Consider the following 20,917-nt stretch of genomic DNA (forward strand, 5'->3'; position numbering starts at 1 on the left):
GTGTGAACCAGCCCCAAGAGTGGCTTCACTGTTAAAGAGAACCCGAGGTGTGTTTAAAGAATGTTATCTGCATACAGAGGCTGGATCTGCCTATACAGCCCAGCCTCTGTTGCTATCCCAAACCCCACTAAGGTCCCCCTGCACTCTGCAATCCCTCATAAATCACAGCCATGCTATGAGGCTGTGTTTACATCTGTAGTGTCAGTCTCAGCTGCTCCCACGCCTCCTGCATAGCTCCGGTCCCTGCCCCTGTCCCTTCCCTCCAATCAGCAGGGAGGGAAGGGATGCAGGCGGGGACTGGAGTCCTGCAGGAGGCGGGGAGAGCAGCAGACTGACACTATAGAGATAAACACAGCCAGCTCTGACAAGCTGTTTGTCAGCAGCGTGGCTGTGATTTATGAGGGATTGCAGAGTGTAGGGGGACCTTAGGGGGGTTTAGGATAGCAACAGAGGCTGGGCTGTATAGGCAGATCCAGTCTCTGTATGCAGATAATATTCTTCAAACCCACCTCGGGTTCTCTTTAAAGGGAACCTTAACTGAGAGTGATATGGATGTTTCCTGTAAACAATACCAGTTGCCTGGCAGTCCAGATGATCTCTGTGACTGCAATAGTTGCTGAATCACACCCTGAAACAAGCATGCAGCTAATCCAGTCTGACTTCAGTCAGAGCACCTGATCTGCATGCTTGTTCAGGGGCTGTGGCTAAAACTATTAGAGACACAGGATCAGCAGGCGATTCAGGCAACTGGTATTATTTTAAAAGGAAAAATCCATATCCTTCTCCGTTTAGGTTCCCTTTAAAGACGAAGAGTGTCCTGCCTAGTGGGGTTGAGGAGGCCATGGGGAAGCCTCTGGAGTCTGGATAATCTGGAGGCTTCCCTCGACTTTTTGGTAAGTATTTATTTTTCCTCACAGATGTTGGTAAGTTTTACAGAGATCTATTCCCAACATGTTATACAGCACTGAGGGGTTGTGGGTTCAGGACACGGGTTCCGTGTAGCAGGATATGGTAAGTTTAGGTGAGTTCGACGAACGGTGATGTTGAGCATTACATCATTTTTACATCTCAGATATCCCCTGTTTATAGTCATGCAGAATGATTTGCTCACCACTGAGTCCAGGATCCTCTGACTTCAATTCTACAGAGAGAATTCAAAAAAACATTATTACAGCATCATAGACTGATGAGCTCTATGTCCTATTTGTATACTTCTATCTTGAAATTATTCAGTATTGAGGTTCCTCACCTAGTTGTGTAAACGTGAACTCGTTGCTGTATGTGGCAGAGGTGAGGCTGTTGTTGGTTTTACACTTGTACGGTCCCAGACTGGAGAGATCAGAGATAGTAATGGTGAATGTGGCGCTTCTCTTCCTCCCAGATGTCGTTTCTGCGCCTCTGACTGACATGTTGTGGAATAATGTGTATGTGACTGGGAGAGGTCCACTTCTGGAGAGGCAGCGAATGGTTACAGTATCTCCAATTGTGACATTTGGAGGTGTCGGGGTCAGCTCTGGGTTTGATAGTGGGATTGGATCATAATCTGTAACAAACAAATCGGCAGCAAAATCCTCCTGAGACATAACCTTGATCAGTTTGTGTTTAAACATAATCTTTCTCCATTTGTCTACCATTCTTTTGTGTAGTTATTTTCAGTTTTACTGCCCACTTCCTCACCTCCACCCTAACCTCTCTCTCCTCTTAAAGTACAACTAAAGTTAGAAATATATGGAGGCTGCCATATTTATTTCATTTTATACAATACCAGTTGCCTGGCAGTCCTGCTGGTCTATTAGGATGCAGAAGTGTCTGAATAATGCCAGAAACAAGCATGAAGCTAATCTTTCAGATCTGACAATAATGTCAGACACGAAGGTGGGGGAGGACAGAGAGCGCTCCGATGGTGCATTAACCAAGGTATGTAATTGACACACACATTAAAAGTTGCACTTACAAATCTAGTAGCTGTGCTGCGCTTTGCATCAGAATCCTCCAGTAGGTTGCCTTAGCCTAATCCAGCCTGGCCAGGGTTGGTGGTGTAGATGGTATTACGAGAGGACGTCCGTCTGGGGAGAGCAGTGCGCAGCTTCTGCCGTCTGAAGTCACTACCGGTTTGGCGTTAGTCCACGCCTTCATCAGGACCTGAGGAAGGCGTGGACTAACGCCGAAACCGGTAGTGATGGCAGAAGCCACGCACCGCTCTCCCCAGATGGACGTCCTCTCGTAATACCATCTACACCACCAGCCCTGGCCATGCTGGATTAGGCTGAGGCAACCGTCTGGAGGATTCTGATGCAAAGCGCAGCACAGCTACTAGACTTGTAAGTGCAACTTTTAATGTGTGTGTCAAATACATACCTTGGTTAATGCACCAGCGGAGCGCTCTCTGTCCTCCCCACCTTCTTGTTTTCATCAGTAACTGGCTCCATCCAGTCGAAGAGAGCAGCACGAGTGCATACTTAAAGGGCCAGTACTATTTTGTAGAGCGCAAGTACAATTTATTTTTTCTTCTAATAATGTCAGACACACCTGATCTGCTGCATGCTTGTTCAGGGTTTATAGCTAAAAGTATTAGAGGCAGAGGATCAGCAGGACAGCCAGGCAACTGGTATTGTTTAAAAGGAAATAAATATGGCAGGATTTATATCCCTCTTGCTTCAGTTGCCCTTTAAGTGGAGGAAAATTTCTGATTGGCTGAGCTGAGTTACTGACTGTGCATGCTGACCTATGCCTCTTTTCATGAACTGGCCTGGAACTGGGCCTCAAAGAGGAATATCACCTGTAACTTTAGCTTTTTTCCCCCCATTCTTATTTTGTTGTTTTTAAATAAATACTTTTCACATTCTGTCAACTTACAAACAATCTTCTGGAAAATTCATACTTAGGAGCGCACCTGGAGGGACACATGGCATGATGAGATGTACATATAGTACCAATACTACTCAGAAGTTGCCAGGGCTTAGTAATGGTGGATGACATGCAATTCATTTCAATTTAATGCAAGATTGTGTATTTTATGTGTGCAAATTTGTGCAGCTTGAAAATGAATTAATCAAATGACGAAAGGGGAAGGTATCATTTTTCCATTTTTAAGCTTCATGCATATATACACAAATATGCATCCGTTTGGAATTATTATTATTATTATTAGTATAGATACTAGTGTTGGGCGAACATCTAGATGTTCGGGTTCGGGCCGAACAGGCCGAACATGGCCGCGATGTTCGGGTGTTCGACCCGAACTCCGAACATAATGGAAGTCAATGGGGACCCGAACTTTTGTGCTTTGTAAAGCCTCCTTACATGCTACATACCCCAAATTTACAGGGTATGTGCACCTTGGGAGTGGGTACAAGAGGAAAAAATTTTTTAGCAAAAAGAGGTTATAGTTTTTGAGAAAATCGATTTTAAAGTTTCAAAGGGAAAACTGTCTTTTAAATGCGGGAAATGTCTGTTTTCTTTGCACAGGTAACATGCTTTTTGTCGGCAAGCAGTCATAAATGTAATACATATAAGAGGTTCCAGGAAAAGGGACCGGTAACGCTAACCCAGCAGCAGCACACGTGATGGAACAGGAGGAGGGTGGCGCAGGAGGAGAAGGCCACGCTTTGTGAGACACAACAACCCAGGCCTTGCATGAGGACAAGAAGCGTGCGGATAGCATGCTTTGTACCGCCATGCAGTCATAAATGTAATAAAGATAAGTGGTTCAATAAACAGGGACCACGCGGCAACGCTAACCCAGCAGCAGCAGACGTGATGGAACAGGAGGAGGCGCAGGAGGAGAAGGCCACGCTTTGTGAGACACAACAACCCAGGCCTTGCATGAGGGCAAGAAGCGTGCGGATAGCATGCTTTGTACCGCCATGCAGTCATAAATGTAATAAAGATAAGTGGTTCAATAAACAGGGACCACGCGGCAACGCTAACCCAGCAGCAGCAGACGTGATGGAACAGGAGGAGGCGCAGGAGGAGAAGGCCACGCTTTGTGAGACACAACAACCCAGGCCTTGCATGAGGGCAAGAAGCGTGCGGATAGCATGCTTTGTACCGCCATGCAGTCATAAATGTAATAAAGATAAGTGGTTCAATAAACAGGGACCACGCGGCAACGCTAACCCAGCAGCAGCAGACGTGATGGAACAGGACAAGAGGAGGCGCAGGAGGAGAAGGCCACGCTTTGTGAGACACAACAACCCAGGCCTTGCATGAGGACAAGAAGCGTGCGGATAGCATGCTTTGTACCGCCATGCAGTCATAAATGTAATAAAGATAAGAGGTTCCATAAACAGGGACCGGCAACGCTAACCCAGCAGCAGCAGCAGCACACGTGATGGAACAGGAGCAGGCGCAGGAGGAGAAGGCCACGCTTTGTGAGACACAACAACCCAGGCCTTGCATGAGGTACCGCCATGCAGTCATAAATGTAATAAAGATAAGTGGTTCAATAAACAGGGACCACGCGGCAACGCTAACCCAGCAGCAGCAGCACACGTGATGGAACAGGAGCAGGCGCAGGAGGAGAAGGCCACGCTTTGTGAGACACAACAACCCAGGCCTTGCATGAGGGCAAGAAGCGTGCGGATAGCATGCTTTGTACCGCCATGCAGTCATAAATGTAATAAAGATAAGTGGTTCAATAAACAGGGACCACGCGGCAACGCTAACCCAGCAGCAGCAGACGTGATGGAACAGGAGGAGGCGCAGGAGGAGAAGGCCACGCTTTGTGAGACACAACAACCCAGGCCTTGCATGAGGGCAAGAAGCGTGCGGATAGCATGCTTTGTACCGCCATGCAGTCATAAATGTAATAAAGATAAGTGGTTCAATAAACAGGGACCACGCAGCAACGCTAACCCAGCAGCAGCAGACGTGATGGAACAGGAGCAGGCGCAGGAGGAGAAGGCCACGCTTTGTGAGACACAACAACCCAGGCCTTGCATGAGGGCAAGAAGCGTGCGGATAGCATGCTTTGTACCGCCATGCAGTCATAAATGTAATAAAGATAAGTGGTTCAATAAACAGGGACCACGCGGCAACGCTAACCCAGCAGCAGCAGACGTGATGGAACAGGAGCAGGCGCAGGAGGAGAAGGCCACGGTTTTTGAGACACAACAACCTAGGCCTTGCATGAGGACAAAAAGCGTGCGGATATAGCAGCAATGCTTTTTGCCGCCATGCAGTCATAAATGTAATACAGATGAGAGGTTCAATAAACAGGGACCGGAAATGCTACACCATCCCAGATGTTCATTGGTCATGTTACTTGGTTGGGGTCCTGGAGTGTTGCGTAGTCATTTCCAATCCAGGATTGATTCATTTTAATTTGAGTCAGACGGTCTGCATTTTCTGTGGAGAGGCGGATACGCCGATCTGTGATGATGCCTCCGGCAGCACTGAAACAACGTTCCGACATAACGCTGGCTGCCGGGCAAGCCAGCACCTCTATTGCGTACATTGCCAGTTCGTGCCAGGTGTCTAGCTTCGATACCCAATAGTTGAAGGGTGCAGATGGATTGTTCGACACAGCTACGTCATCTGACATGTAGTCCTTGACCATCTTCTCCAGGCGATCGGTGTTGGAGGTGGATCTGCACGCTTGCTGTTCAGTGGGCTGCTGCTGCATGGGTGTCAGAAAATTTTCCCACTCCAAGGACACTGCCGATACCGTTCCCTTTTGGGCACTAGCTGTGGCTTGCGTTGTTTGCTGCCCTCCTGGTCGTCCTGGGTTTGCGGAAGTCAGTCTGTCTGCGTACAACTGGCTAGAGGAGGGGGAGGATGTCAATCTCCTCTCTAAAGTCTCCACAAGGGCCTGCTGGTATTCTTCCATTTTGACCTGTCTGACTCTTTCTTCAAGCAGTTTTGGAACATTGTGTTTGTACCGTGGATCCAGAAGGGTATAAACCCAGTAATTGGTGTTGTCCAGAATGCGCACAATGCGTGGGTCACGTTCAATGCAGTCTAGCATGAATTGAGCCATGTGTGCCAGAGTCCTACCAGAATCCTCATCATCCTCTTGTGAGCGTTGTGATAGTTGTTGTGATGCATCATAGTCGTCACCTTCCTCCTGGTCTGCTTCTGCTGACCATTCGCGTTGAATTGTGGAAGTCCAACGTGCACCGCTCTGGCCCTCGTCAGTGGTGGCATGAAATTCCTGCTCCAACTCCAGCTGTTCCTCATCCTCTTCTTCGTCATAGCTGCTGGGGCCAGCGTTCCCTGAGGCGGATGGCCTGATGTTGGTACCATCACGTTGATCGTTTTCTCCTTCAGATTCCCCCAGTTGCATCATGACAGCTGTTTCCTTGATTTTCAACATTGACCTCTTCAGTAAACACAGCAGTGGTATGGTAATGCTGACTGAAGAGTTGTCACTGCTCACAAGCAACGTGGATTGCTCAAAATTTTGGAGGACTTGGCAGAGGTCCAACATGTTGGCCCAATCGGATCCACAGAAGCTTGGCAGCTGTCCGGATGCGCCTCGGTACTGCGCCGTCATGTACTGGACCACTGCACTCTTCTGCTCACAAAAGCGTGCTAGCATGTGCAGCGTAGAATTCCAGCGCGTAGGGACATCACACAGCAAGCGATGGTGGGGGAGATTGAAGCGCTCCTGCATCTTGGCGAGTGCCCCCGAAGCAGTACTGGAATTTCTACAATGTTTGGCCACTCGACGCACCTTCAACAGAAGATCGGCCACGCCTGGGTATGTCCTCAGGAACCGCTGAACTACTAGGTTCATCACGTGCGCCAGGCAAGGGATGTGTGTCAGCTTAGCCAACCTTAAAGCGCGAATGAGATTACTCCCATTATCACACACAACCATGCCCGGTTTCAAGTCCAGCGGTGCCAGCCACAAATCTGTCTGTTCCTTTATTCCCTTCCAAATTTCCTCCCCTGTGTGCTGCTTATCCCCAAGGCAGATCAGCTTCAGCAACGCTTGCTGACGCATGCCAACAGCTGTGCTGCACTGCTTCCACGATCCTACTGCTGCTGGGTTAGCGTTTCCGGATGAGGTACAGCTTTGAGATGCGTTGGAGGAGAAGGAGTCAGAGAGGTAGGTGCTGCTGTTGTTATCCAGTGGGAGGGACGGCGGTGCAGCTGTTTGCGGCGTGGGCAACACCCGCGCCGTAGCAGGTGAGGAATCGCTGCCAGGCTCCACAAGGTTCACCCAGTGCGCGGTAAGGGAGATGTATCGACCCTGGCCGAACGCACTCGTCCAAGTGTCAGTGGTGAGGTGAACCTTGCAGGCAACGGCATTCTTCAAGCTTCGGGTTATTTTGCTGACCACGTGCTCATGCAACTCAGGCACTGCAGAGCGCGCAAAGTGGTAGCGGCTGGGAACCACGTAACGTGGGATGGCCACTGACATCATGCCCTTGAAGCTGTTTGTCTCCACCACTCGATATGGCAGCATTTCGCAGGCCAGAAGCTTGGCTATGCTGGCTGTTACTGCCACGGCCCGGGGGTCATTTGCTGGCAATTTCCTCTTGCGCTCAAACATCTCCGACACAGACAACTGAACCGTAGCGCTGCACACGGAAGGGCTGTTGGTTGTTGTGTTTGATGAACACTGGGAGACCTCAAGAGCACTACTCCGGAAAGTGACAGTGTCAGCGTCGTCTGATGTTTGTGAATGTTGTGAACCACGCAATGGCTGGGCTACTGCTGCTGCTGAGGCGGGTCTGGTGGTGAGTCTGGTGAACCCAAGGGAGGCAGTGTTGCTGGTACCCTGTCCTGCCGCGTTTGCCCACAGAGTGGGATGTTTGGATAGCATGTGGCGGCTCATGCTGGTGGTGGAGAGGTTGTTAATACTTTTCCCCCTGCTCAGGCGAGTCTTGCACACCTTGCAAATCACCATGGTAACATCCTCAGTGCAGTCTTCAAAGAAAGCCCAGACTTTGGAGCACCTGCCTCCTTGCTGGCGATTTCTGTTTCCTCCTCTTTTGCCTCTCACTCTAACTTCCACGCTTGTGGTGCCTGAAATTGCGCGCCGCCTACCTTGTGGCACAAGGCGAACTCGTGCAGCAGTGGGTTCTTCAACAGACTCATCTGTGCTGCTGCTACGACGGCGATGTTCTCGTTCACAAATAAAATCTGGGTCTCTGTCCACATTGTCCATACCCTCCTCTTCCATCTCCTCAAACTCGTCATATGTCATTGTGGGGGGCCGCCGCCGTGGAGTAGAGCTCCCCAGAACAACCTCTGCGCAGCTCACTCCAACGTCGTCTTCCAGATCTTGTCGGCCGACCTCCTGCAATTGCAACCCCTCCTGCCCAACTTGCTCTGGGATTTGGGTTTCCGAGTCCTCCTCGGACTCGCCTTGTATTTCAGTGCGCGGTGCATTTCCCACAGTTAATGGTTGGGAATCCGGGCACAACATTTCTGGCTGTTCCTCCATTGACCTTTCATAGGTGGAAGTTTGTTGGGCTGGGAATAGCTCCTGCGAATACCCCATTGTGTCCTGAGGTAATTCATAGGACTGGTTATCTGGCAGTTGTGTGTGTGGTGTCGCTGCCGGTTGTGTCAGCTTTGTGCCCACTGGCTCCTTGTAACTGGCTGAGGACTCGGACCTCGTGCGTGATGTGCTGGTGCTGCTTAACCCACTGCTGGACGCTTGAGAGGTCATCCAAGTAATTATCTGGTCCTGTTCTTTTGGATTTGTGAGGGTTGTTGTCCTGGACAACATGGGCGGTATTGAGTGGGTTTTCTTGGGTGCTCCCCTGTGGCCTGTACGTGAACCGTCAGGGGAAACACCTCTTCCCTTGCCCCTTCCTCTTTCACCGGATTTCTTCCTCATTTCACTTATCCTTACAGTACACGCTGACTGGCAGCAGTACAGTGGCAGTACAGAAATGCTATACAGTACCACTATTCCCAGCAGCGACACAGAGCACAATGCTATACAGTGGCGGGTGAGCGGTGTACTACTGTTCCCAGGCCCAGCAGACACAGAGTGGAAGTAAACACAATGCTATATAGTCTGGCTGAGCGGTGTACACAGAGTGGCAGTACACACAATGCTATATAGTCTGGCTAAGCCGTGTACACAGAGTGTCAGAAAACACAATGCTATATATAGCGTGGCTGAGCGAGGTGCACAGTGGCAGTACACACAATGCTATATTAGTCAGGCTAAGCCGTGTACACAGAGTGTCAGTAAACAATGGTATATAGTCTGGCTGAGCGGTGTACACAGAGTGTCAGTAAACAACGGTATATAGTCTGGCTGAGCGGTGTACACAGAGTGGCAGTAAACACAATGCTATATATAGCGTGGCTGAGCGAGGTGCACAGTGGCAGTACACACAATGCTTTATATAGCGTGGCTGAGCGAGGTGCACAGTGGCAGTACACACAATGCTATATATAGCGTGGCTGAGCGAGGTGCACAGTGGCAGTACACACAATGCTATATATAGCGTGGCTGAGCGAGGTGCACAGTGGCAGTACACACAATGCTATATTAGTCAGGCTAAGCCGTGTACACAGAGTGTCAGAAAACACAATGCTATATATATAGCGTGGCTGAGCGAGGTGCACAGTGGCAGTACACACAATGCTATATATAGCGTGGCTGAGCGAGGTGCACAGTGGCAGTACACACAATGCTATATATAGCGTGGCTGAGCGAGGTGCACAGTGGCAGTAGACACAATGCTATATATAGCGTGGCTGAGCGAGGTGCACAGTGGCAGTACACACAATGCTATATTAGTCAGGCTAAGCCGTGTACACAGAGTGTCAGAAAACACAATGCTATATATATAGCGTGGCTGAGCGAGGTGCACAGTGGCAGTACACACAATGCTATATATAGCGTGGCTGAGCGAGGTGCACAGTGGCAGTACACACAATGCTATATATAGCGTGGCTGAGCGAGGTGCACAGTGGCAGTACACACAATGCTATATATAGCGTGGCTGAGCGAGGTGCACAGTGGCAGTACACACAATGCTATATTAGTCAGGCTAAGCCGTGTACACAGAGTGTCAGAAAACACAATGCTATATATATAGCGTGGCTGAGCGAGGTGCACAGTGGCAGTACACACAATGCTATATATAGCGTGGCTGAGCGAGGTGCACAGTGGCAGTACACACAATGCTATATATAGCGTGGCTGAGCGAGGTGCACAGTGGCAGTAGACACAATGCTATATATAGCGTGGCTGAGCGAGGTGCACAGTGGCAGTACACACAATGCTATATTAGTCAGGCTAAGCCGTGTACACAGAGTGTCAGAAAACACAATGCTATATATATAGCGTGGCTGAGCGAGGTGCACAGTGGCAGTACACACAATGCTATATATAGCGTGGCTGAGCGAGGTGCACAGTGGCAGTACACACAATGCTATATATAGCGTGGCTGAGCGAGGTGCACAGTGGCAGTACACACAATGCTATATATAGCGTGGCTGAGCGAGGTGCACAGTGGCAGTACACACAATGCTATATTAGTCAGGCTAAGCCGTGTACACAGAGTGTCAGAAAACACAATGCTATATATATAGCGTGGCTGAGCGAGGTGCACAGTGGCAGTACACACAATGCTATATATAGCGTGGCTGAGCGAGGTGCACAGTGGCAGTACACACAATGCTATATATAGCGTGGCTGAGCGAGGTGCACAGTGGCAGTACACACAATGCTATATATAGCGTGGCTGAGCGAGGTGCACAGTGGCAGTACACACAATGCTATATTAGTCAGGCTAAGCCGTGTACACAGAGTGTCAGAAAACACAATGCTATATATATAGCGTGGCTGAGCGAGGTGCACAGTGGCAGTACACACAATGCTATATATAGCGTGGCTGAGCGAGGTGCACAGTGGCAGTACACACAATGCTATATATAGCGTGGCTGAGCGAGGTGCACAGTGGCAGTACACACAATGCTATATATAGCGTGGCTGAGCGAGGTGCACAGTGGCAGTACACACAATGCTATATTAGTCAGGCTAAGCCGTGTACACAGAGTGTCAGAAAACACAATGCTATATATATAGCGTGGCTGAGCGAGGTGCACAGTGGCAGTACACACAATGCTATATATAGCGTGGCTGAGCGAGGTGCACAGTGGCAGTACACACAATGCTATATATAGCGTGGCTGAGCGAGGTGCACAGTGGCAGTACACACAATGCTATATATAGCGTGGCTGAGCGAGGTGCACAGTGGCAGTACACACAATGCTATATTAGTCAGGCTAAGCCGTGTACACAGAGTGTCAGAAAACACAATGCTATATATATAGCGTGGCTGAGCGAGGTACACAGTGGCAGTAAACAATGCTATATATAGTGTGGCTGAGCGAGCGGTGTACTACTGTTCCCAGCAGCGACACACAATGACTGGGGGGGACCCTGGCTAGCGTGGCTGGAGAGCGAACTACCCAGCCTGCCTACCCAAAGCTAAACCCACAGACAAATGGCGGAGATATGACGTGGTTCGGGTATTTATTTACCCGAACCACGTGACCGTTCGGCCAATCAGAGCGCGTTCGGGCCCGAACCACGTGACCCGTTCGGCCAATCACAGCGCTAGCCGAACGTTCGGGGAACGTTCGGCCATGCGCTCTTAGTTCGGCCATGTGGCCGAACGGTTTGGCCGAGTACCGTCAGGTGTTCGGCCGAACTCGAACATCACCCGAACAGGGTGATGTTCTGCAGAACCCGAACAGTGGCGAACACTGTTCGCCCAACACTAATAGATACCTCCCCCCCCCTCCAGATTTCTGTCAGTATAGGTCAGTAGGAGAATATTGCCATTACTCATTTTTCATACTTGACTCAGCTGTTCCAGAAAATAGAGATGGCCCTAACGGTTCCAGGCGAACTTTGGGTGGTTTGCGATCGCATTCGAACTTTCCCGGAAGTTCGGTTCGCCCCCATAGTGCACCATTAGGGTCAACTTTGACCCTCTACATCACAGTCAGCAGGCCCGTTGTAGCCAATCGGGCTACACTATCTCCTGGAGCCACCCCACCCCTTATATAAGGCAAGCTACCATCCTTTCGGTTAACAGCCGAACACGCTAACTGATTGCACCACAGAGACTGTGCACACAGTTGTTGCTAAACGATTTTATGTGGATGCATGTGTGTCTTGTGGAGGGAGGAAAAAAGTCTGCTCCAAGAAGTTTAACGCCACTTTAAACAAAACCTGTATATATCAAATTTCTACATACATTTCTATGATCCTTTCATGATGACAAAGGCCAGAGAGAAGTAGGCAAAGGAGTGCCCATTTTTCGTACGGCTAAGCGGTCTCACTCACTTTTTCCTACAACGAAGCATCTGCTGTACAGCAGCAGAGTGGCGCAGCGGAAGCGTGCTGAGCCCATAACCCAGAGGTCGAAGGATTGAAACCATCCTCTGCTAGGTGTACTTTGGTTTTTACACCTTGCTTTACCACATGGGCCAATCGGTGGCCATAGCTCCAAAAGAGAAAGTGTCATTAGGGCCTTGCTGTAACATAGATAGTAGTGTAACTATTTCAACTAATGTACCCTTCTTAAACTTGAAGGTTATATACAAACGTAAGCAGAGTGGTGCAGCAGAAGTGTGCTGAGCCCATAACCCAGAGGGTGATGGATTGAAACCATCCTCTGCTAGACATGACTTCATTTTTCCACCTCGCTTTATCGCATGGGCAAAACGGTTTCCATAGCAATGTAAGAGAAAGTGTAATAAGGGCCCTGCCGTAACATAGATATTATGGTAGCTAAGACTACTCCTGGGCCTTTCTTGTAGTTGAAGAGATGAGTGAACTGTGACACCACACTTAAAAAAAAAAACAGAAAACAGAGAAGCTTCTCCATATTGGATCATTGGATTTGTTAAAGTCTTAAGTCAATGTGTTGTAAGACACAAGTAAGCTTTAGGTTAGCAGAAAGGGTTGCATGGCTACCTAGCTTTTCATCCTTCCCACCCTTGCCCTGGAATCTTCCACACTTCAAATTTCTGTCCTTTGCTGTGTGTGTTACACCAGCATCATCTAGTGTTGGGCAAACACCTAGATGTTCGGGTTCGCGAACGTTCGCCGAACATCGCCGCGATGTTCGGGTGTTCGCGCCGAACTCCGAACATAATGGAAGTCAATGGGGACCCGAACTTTCGTGCTTTGTAAAGCTTCCTTACATGCTACATACCCCAAATTAGCAGGGTATGTGTACCTTGGGAGTGGGTACAAGAGGAAAAAAATATTTGAAAAAGAGCTTATAGTTTTTGAGAAAATTGATTGTAAAGTTTCAAAGGAAAAACTGTCTTTTAAATGTGGAAAATGTCATGTTTCTTTGCACAGGTAACGCTTTTTTTCGCCATGCAGTCATAAATGTAATACAGAGAAGAGGTTCCAGGAAAAGGGACCGGTAACACTAACCCAGCACCAGCAGCAGCACACGTGATGGAACAGGAGGAGGAGGCGCAGGAGGAGAAGGCCACGCTTTTTGAGACACAACAACCCAGGCCTTGCATGAGGACAAGAAGCGTGCGGATAGCATGCTTTGTACCGCCATGCAGTCATAAATGTAATAAAGATAAGTGGTTCAATAAACAGGGACCACGCGGCAACGCTAACCCAGCAGCAGCAGACGTGATGGAACTGGAGGAGGCGCAGGAGGAGAAGGCCACGCTTTGTGAGACAAAACAACCCAGGCCTTGCATGAGGACAAGAAGCGTGCGGATAGCATGCTTTGTACCGCCATGCAGTCATAAATGTAATAAAGATAAGTGGTTCAATAAACAGGGACCACGCGGCAACGCTAACCCAGCAGCAGCTGAAGTGATGGAACTGGAGGAGGCGCAGGAGGAGAAGGCCACGCTTTCAGGCGCAACTCAGGCCTTGCATGAGGACAAAAAAATGCGTGCGCAAAGCAATGCAATGAGTAGTTTTCAGGACACAATGGGCTATTCGGAGGAGCTATTCCCACCCCCACAATCTTCTACCTGTGAAAGGTCAATGGAACAGCCACAAATGTTGTGCCCGGATTCACAACCTTTTTCTGTGGAAAATGCACCTCGCACTGAAATGCAAGGCGAGGCCGAGGATGAACATGACGTCAACAACTCAACATGATGCAAAATGGGGGCGGAACAGAAAGCTGCTTTCAATGTTTTGAAGGCCTTAATTGCCTCCGGTGGCCAGTTAGATGCATCATTCATCACACCCAAATCCCAGAGCAATGTGTGCAGGAATTTGAATCGCAGGAGGTGTACCGAGATCATCTGGACAACTGACCAAGTGACTGACCAAGTGACTGACCAAGTGACTGACCAAGTGACTGACCAAGTGACTGACCAAGTGACTGACCAAGTGACCAAGTGACCAGTGACAGGTTGTTCTGGGGAGCTCTACTCCACTGCACACAGTCACATATGAGGAGAGGTCTCGTCGGGACTGCTGATCCTCCTCAGCTTGCTCAAAGCCTTGAGGGTTCCTGAAGATCATCTGCTTGGAGTTCGCCGGGGTTCAGCTTGGTGTCGGGGTCGGCGGCGTCCTCCTCACTCCAACGTGGCAGATCTTCTGTTGAAGGAAAAAAAAACAAACATTTTTAAAAGTCCAGTACCGCTTCTGAAGGACTCACCAAGAGATGCAGGAGCGCTTCAATCTAGCGCACCATCGCTCGCTGGGTGATGTCCCTCCCTACGCGCTGGAATTCTATGCTGCACATGCTAGCACGCTTTTGCGCAGTGCCGAGGCGCATTCCAGCAGCTAGCTACCAAGCTTCTGTGGATCTGATTGGGCCACCATGTTGGATCTCTGCCAAGTCCTCCAAAATTTTGAGCAATCCACGTTGCTTGTGACTGAGCAGTGACAACTCTACAGTCAGCATTACAATACCACTGCTGTGTTTACTGAAGAAATCAATGTTGAAGATGGAAACCGCTGGCATGATGCAAGTGGGGGAATCTGAAGATGAAAACGATCAGCGTGATGATACCAACATCAGGCAACCTGCCTCAGGAAACGCTGGTCCCAGCTATGACAAAGAACAGGACGAGGAACAGCTGAAGTTGGAGCAGGAATTGGATGCCCCCACTGCCGAGGGACAGAGCGGTGCACGTTGGACTTCCACAATTTATCGGGAATGGACAGCAGAAGAGGAAGAAAGTGATGCTGGTGACGAATATGGTGCATCACAACAATCACAACGCTCACAAGAACATGAAGACAGAGGAGTCTGGCAGGATTCTCTGGCACACATGGCTCAATTCATGCTAGACTGCATTGAACGCGGCCCGTGCATTATTCACTATTCATTATTATTCATTATTCTGGACAACACCAATTACTGGGTTTATACCCAGTTTATACAAACACAATGTTAAAAAACTGATTGAAGAAAGTGTCAGACGGGTCAAAAATGGAACAATTCCAGCAGGCCCTTGAGGATGGAGACTTTAGAGAGGAGATTGACATCCTCCTCCTTCTCTAGCCAGTTGTACGCCGACGGACTGACTTCAGCAAACCCAGGAGGACCAGGAGGGCAGCAAAGAACACAAGCTGCTGCTAGTGCCCAAAAGGGAATGGTATTGGCAGTGTCCTTGGAGTGGGAACATTTTCTGACACCCATGCAGCAGCCCACAGAACAGCAATCGGGCAGTTCCACGTCCTCCAACACCAATCGCCTGGAGAAGATGGTCAAGGTCCAGGACTACATGTCAGATGGCGTAGCTGTGTTGAACAATCCATCTGCAGACAGACGGTGAGTGTGACAGGCAGCACAGAAGGACCATGGCAACTCACTCATAGCACCACAGTTTGATAGTGCTGCCCAAAAAATTATATGGATCCGTGGACCCGGGCACTGCGGGCAGTACTGGGAACTGGGAACGCAGATTTTAGTACCTAAACACACGATACAACATGTTTTCCGGGGTCGGACTCTGAGGCACATACAGATGGTCCCGATCATCATCCTCATCATACAACTCTTCTCCTGAGTCTGACCCACCCACCACCTCTGCCACCCCAACATCCCCAGACACAGACCCCTCATCGTCCTCAACATTAACTTGGGATGCTGGCCTGAGCCAGACCTCCTCCTCCACATCAGGTCCCATCATCTCCTCAATGGCAGCCCTCATTAATCGCTCTGGCGACGGACCGATGGACACAACGTTCTCCTCCGGGGAGGGCTGCTGCTGACCACTGGCTGGTCTCTGAGGAACTCATGGTGAGCTCATATAGTGGTTGGCGGTGAGTGGAGTATTACTGATCCCAGCAATATACACACTGACTGGCAGAGTACGCAATGCTATATAGTGTGGCTGAGCAGTGTACACAGAGTGGCAGTAAACACAATGCTATATAGTCTGGCTGAGCGGTGTACACAGAGTGGCAGTACACACAATGCTATATAGTCTGGCTGAGCGGTGTACACAGAGTGGCAGTACACACAATGCTATATAGTTTGGCTGAGCGGTGTACACAGAGTGGCAGTACACACAATGCTATATAGTCTGGCTGAGCAGTGTACACAGAGTGGCAGTACACACAATGCTATATAGTCTGGCTGAGCAGTGTACACAGAGTGGCAGTACACACAATGCTATATAGTCTGGCTGAGCGGTGTACACAGAGTGGCAGTAAACACAATGCTATATATAGCGTGGCTGAGTGAGGTACACAGTGGCAGTACACACAATGCTATATAGTCTGGCTGAGCGGTGTACACAGAGTGGCAGCACACACAATGCTATATAGTCTGGCTGAGCAGTGTACACAGAGTGGCAGTACACACAATGCTATATAGTCTGGCTGAGCAGTGTACACAGAGTGGCAGTACACACAATGCTATATAGTCTGGCTGAGCCGTGTACACAGAGTGGCAGTACACACAATGCTATATAGTCTGGCTGAGCGGTGTACACAGAGTGGCAGTAAACACAATGCTATATATAGCGTGGCTGAGCGAGGTACACAGAGTGGCAGTACACACAATGCTATATAGTCTGGCTGAGTCGTGTACACAGAGTGGCAGTACACACAATGCTATATATAGCGTGGCTGAGCGAGGTACACAGTGGCAGTACACACAATGCTATATAGTCTGGCTGAGCGGTGTACACAGAGTGGCAGTAAACAATGCTATATATAGTGTGGCTGAGCGAGGTACACAGTGGCAGTAAACAATGCTATATATAGTGTGGCTGAGCGAGCGGTGTACTACTGTTCCCAGCAGCGACACACAATGACTGGGGGGGACCCTGGCTAGCGTGGCTGGAGAGCGAACTACCCTGCCTGCCTACCCAAAGCTAAACCCACAGAGAAATGGCAGAGATATGACGTGGTTCGGGTATTTATTTACCCGAACCACGTGACCGTTCGGCCAATCAGAGCGCGTTCGGGTCCGAACCACGTGACCCGTTCGGCCAATCACAGCGCTAGCCGAACGTTCGGGGAACGTTCGGCCATGCGCTCTTAGTTCGGCCATGTGGCCGAACGGTTTGGCCGAGCACTATCAGGTGTTCGGCCGAACTCGAACATCACCCGAACAGGGTGATGTTCTGCAGAACCCGAACAGTGGCGAACACTGTTCGCCCAACACTAGCATCATCCAGGGGGGCACATGATCTTTCTGAAGTCCTTGAATTGAAGCCTGTAAGCAGTATCACCATGTGTCCCACTGCTTTCATCTAGCAAATTAGGCAAATAAGCAAGCTCATTTTTATCTTGGGTATATCACAATGGTACATGCTAGGCTGGCTTCAGCATGTAGTGTTGGTGGTATTGAACATAGCTGCCTTCCAAGTAGTTGACCTGGGTTCAATTCCTGTCCAATGTATGTGAGGTTGCTTTTGACATCCTACAAATCCCTAAGCAAGCTCATTTTTCTCTCGGGTATATCACAATGGTGCATGCTAGGCTGGCTGGAGGATGGAGAGGTGGGGAGGGAGGAAGAATTACACTCCCTGATTGATGTATAAACATGCAACATGTTATAAAGCAGTTTAGGCCTGAAATTTAACATTGAATGTGATTTCTGCCCTTAAAGGAGTTGTCAGGCAAAAATGAAGAAAATAACCAATGATCAATTCAGCTCTCCTGCACAGTCCGCTCCGGCCCACGTGGCGGTGACTGACAGCGGCGATCGTGCAGGCCGCAGTACAGAGCGACCTCCGGGTCGCTCTCTGGCGTCATCGCCGGGGACCGGGTCGGAGCTCCGGCAAACGGCTGTGGGGAGAGCTGCGGCGAGGGACGTGCTGGGAGCTTGGGGCTTGAGGAAGCCCCCGGTAAGTAGCGCTTATTTTCTATATTTTTGCCTGACAACTCCTTTAAAACACTGCTTTGCGTCAAATCCAATTTTTTTTCCTGGACATTTGACGTCTATCCCACTCAACCATGTCTCTTTCCAGGTGTTAGACCCCTTGAAACATCTTTTCCATCACTTTTCTGGCCAGCATCATTTTTTCAAATTTTCCAAATTCACCTCCCCATTGAAGTCTATTGCGGTTCGCGAAAGTTCGCGCGAACTGAACTTTCACGGTAGGTTCGCGAACCTAAAATCGGAGGTTCGGGCCATCTCTACCAGAGACATACTGTTATGGCTGAGACCCACTAGAATGACTTTGGCTGCATTTTTTTTTTTTATCACGATCGCTGTCAATTCCAAAAAACGCTTTGCCAATGTATTCCATTGGTGGGTAGTCCACTAGTGCTATCAGGTCTTATTGCAAGACATGCAGTATTTTGGCTGCATTTAAACCAAAGCTGGAACCTGCAGCTCTGCACAAGGGGGAGAGAAGGTGGAGGCATACAAATAGACAAGGAGGGCTACGGAACAGACTGGAGAGATCAGAGATAGTAATGTTGAATGTGGCGTGTCTCTTCCCATATGCAGTTTTTCTGACAGGTTGTGGGAAAACGTGATTGGGGGAGGTCTTATCTGGAGAGATGGCGAATGGTTGCCGTCTGCCCTATTGTGACATTGAGAGATGTCAGGATCAGCTCTGAAAAAGCAAGACCTTGGCAAAATGAACCAATTGATCATGGGTGTAACTAAGGAGTGTGGGGGTCACAGTGCAAGTTTTATACGTAGCCCCAAGAAGCATTGTATTGATATGGAGCCCTAAAACCTACCAAGAACAGCTGCAGTGTCCGAGAGATGAATTTAGAGTAAGGAAACCGTTTAAAGGGAACCTGAAACGAGTAAAATTATTTAAAATAAACGCATGATGTACCTGCAAACGAATATTGCATACTAACCTCACTGTCAGTTCCTCTCAAAAGCTCACCATTTTCTTCTTACAGTGATCACTTCCAGTTCTGACAACATTTTGTCAGAACTGAAATATAACAGTTGCTGTCAGTTATATATTGGCAACTGTCAGTTACAACTGAATGTGCAAGGTTAAGTCCATGCTTCCCTATGGTCGAATTCGAATAGTAAATTATTCGAGGTCAGTCGAATATTCGAGTCGAATAATTTTTACTATTCGATTCGACCTCGGACTTCGAGCTCACTATTCGAGTCGGTATTCGAGCTCACTATTCGAGCTGACTATTCGAATTGGCCTTAAATAGCTTCCAACACTTGTTTTGAGGGTGAATGATGCAAGAAACATCTTTTTTTCCAAGTAACAACAGCAAGTGATTATGTGGGGATGTTCCTTTAAAAAAAAATGTGGAAAGAGAAGTTGTGTCCTAAATTTTGTTCAGTAGTGTTACTGTATATACTTGTTCTTCTTCTTCTTTATCTTTCTTCTTCTTCTAGATCTTCTTCTTCTATATCTTCTTCTTCTTCTTCTTCTTCTTCTTCTTCTTCTTCTTCTTCTTCTTCTTCTTCTTCTTCTTCTTCATCATCTTCATCTTCATCTTCATCTTCTTCTTCATCTTCATCTTCTTCTTCATCTTCATCTTCTTCATCTTCTTCTTCTTCATCTTCTTCTTCTTCTTCTTCTTCATCTTCTTCTTCTTCATCTTCTTCTTCTTCATCTTCTTCTTCTTCATCTTCTTCATCTTCTTCTTCTTCATCTTCTTCATCTTCTTCTTCTTCTTCTTCATCTTCTTCTTCTTCATCTTCTTCTTCTTCATCTTCTTCATCTTCTTCTTCTTTTTCATCTTCTTCTTCATCTTCTTCTTCATCTTCTTCTTCTTCATCTTCTTTATCTTCTTCTTCTTTTTCATCTTCTTCTTCATCATCTTCACGTATTTCTCTTTTCAATTTTTTTTAAAGAAATGCAGCTATTTTTGAGCGTAACAAATAGCTGGTGGGCGCACGCATGTTGGAAGCGCCATTGTATGTGCTCCCTGGCAGTGGAAACACAAAGACAGCAGGAGGTAAATTCAGCAGCAGGAGGAGGAGGATGAGTGTGTGGCAGCAGGCAGTCAATGAGGCAGGCAGCTCGCCGTGACATAATAGCCCTGGTACCTAGCGGTGATACCAGGGCTGTAAATAAACACAACAGGAGGTCCCAGACAGCGGTCGTGCAGCCCACATTGTGTCCAATACACAACTGGGACAACACAGTTTTCAACCCGGGCACCTCAGAAAAATTAAACCTTTTTTTTTTTTTAATGGTTTTTTGGTTTTTGGTTTTACAACCAATATAGCTATTGTTTGACGTAATAGCTGGTGGCAGAGTGGCAGCAGAAGAAGGTAATGCTGTGTACCCTGGCAGTGGGAAACACAGACAGACAGCAGCAGCAGGAGGAGGAATGGAGGAGTAGGCGAGCAGCTATTGTTTGACGTAATAGCTGGTGGCAGAGTGGCAGCAGAAGGTAAATCATCTGTGTACCCTGGCAGTGGGAAACACAGACAGACAGCAGCAGCAGCAGCAGGAGGAGGTGTGGAGGAGCAGTGTGAGTGTGGCAGCAGGTAGGCAGCGTGACATAATAGCCCTGGTACCTAGCGGTGATACCAGGGCTGTAAATAAACACAACAGGAGGTCCCAGACAGCGGTCGTGCAGCCC

General features: G+C 48.6%; 1 protein-coding gene across 2 annotated transcripts in view; it reads right to left on the minus strand.

Annotated features, from left to right (window-relative positions):
• LOC137542569 (allergin-1-like) overlaps positions 1-20,917 on the minus strand; it is a 122,968-nt gene that overhangs the window by 63,547 nt on the left and 38,504 nt on the right. The window contains exons 4-5 of one of the 2 annotated variants that reach the window (XM_068264591.1): positions 1,250-1,543; positions 1,112-1,141 (exon numbers count right to left, since the gene is read on the minus strand). In XM_068264591.1, coding sequence (XP_068120692.1) covers positions 1,112-1,141; positions 1,250-1,543 — 324 coding nt within the window. The remainder of the gene's footprint in view (positions 1-1,111; positions 1,142-1,249; positions 1,544-20,917) is intronic. The other variant, XM_068264592.1, reaches the window with a different exon arrangement.

The sequence above is a fragment of the Hyperolius riggenbachi genome, chromosome 12 (assembly GCF_040937935.1).
Source record: "Hyperolius riggenbachi isolate aHypRig1 chromosome 12, aHypRig1.pri, whole genome shotgun sequence".
NCBI classification, from domain to species: domain Eukaryota; kingdom Metazoa; phylum Chordata; class Amphibia; order Anura; family Hyperoliidae; genus Hyperolius; species Hyperolius riggenbachi.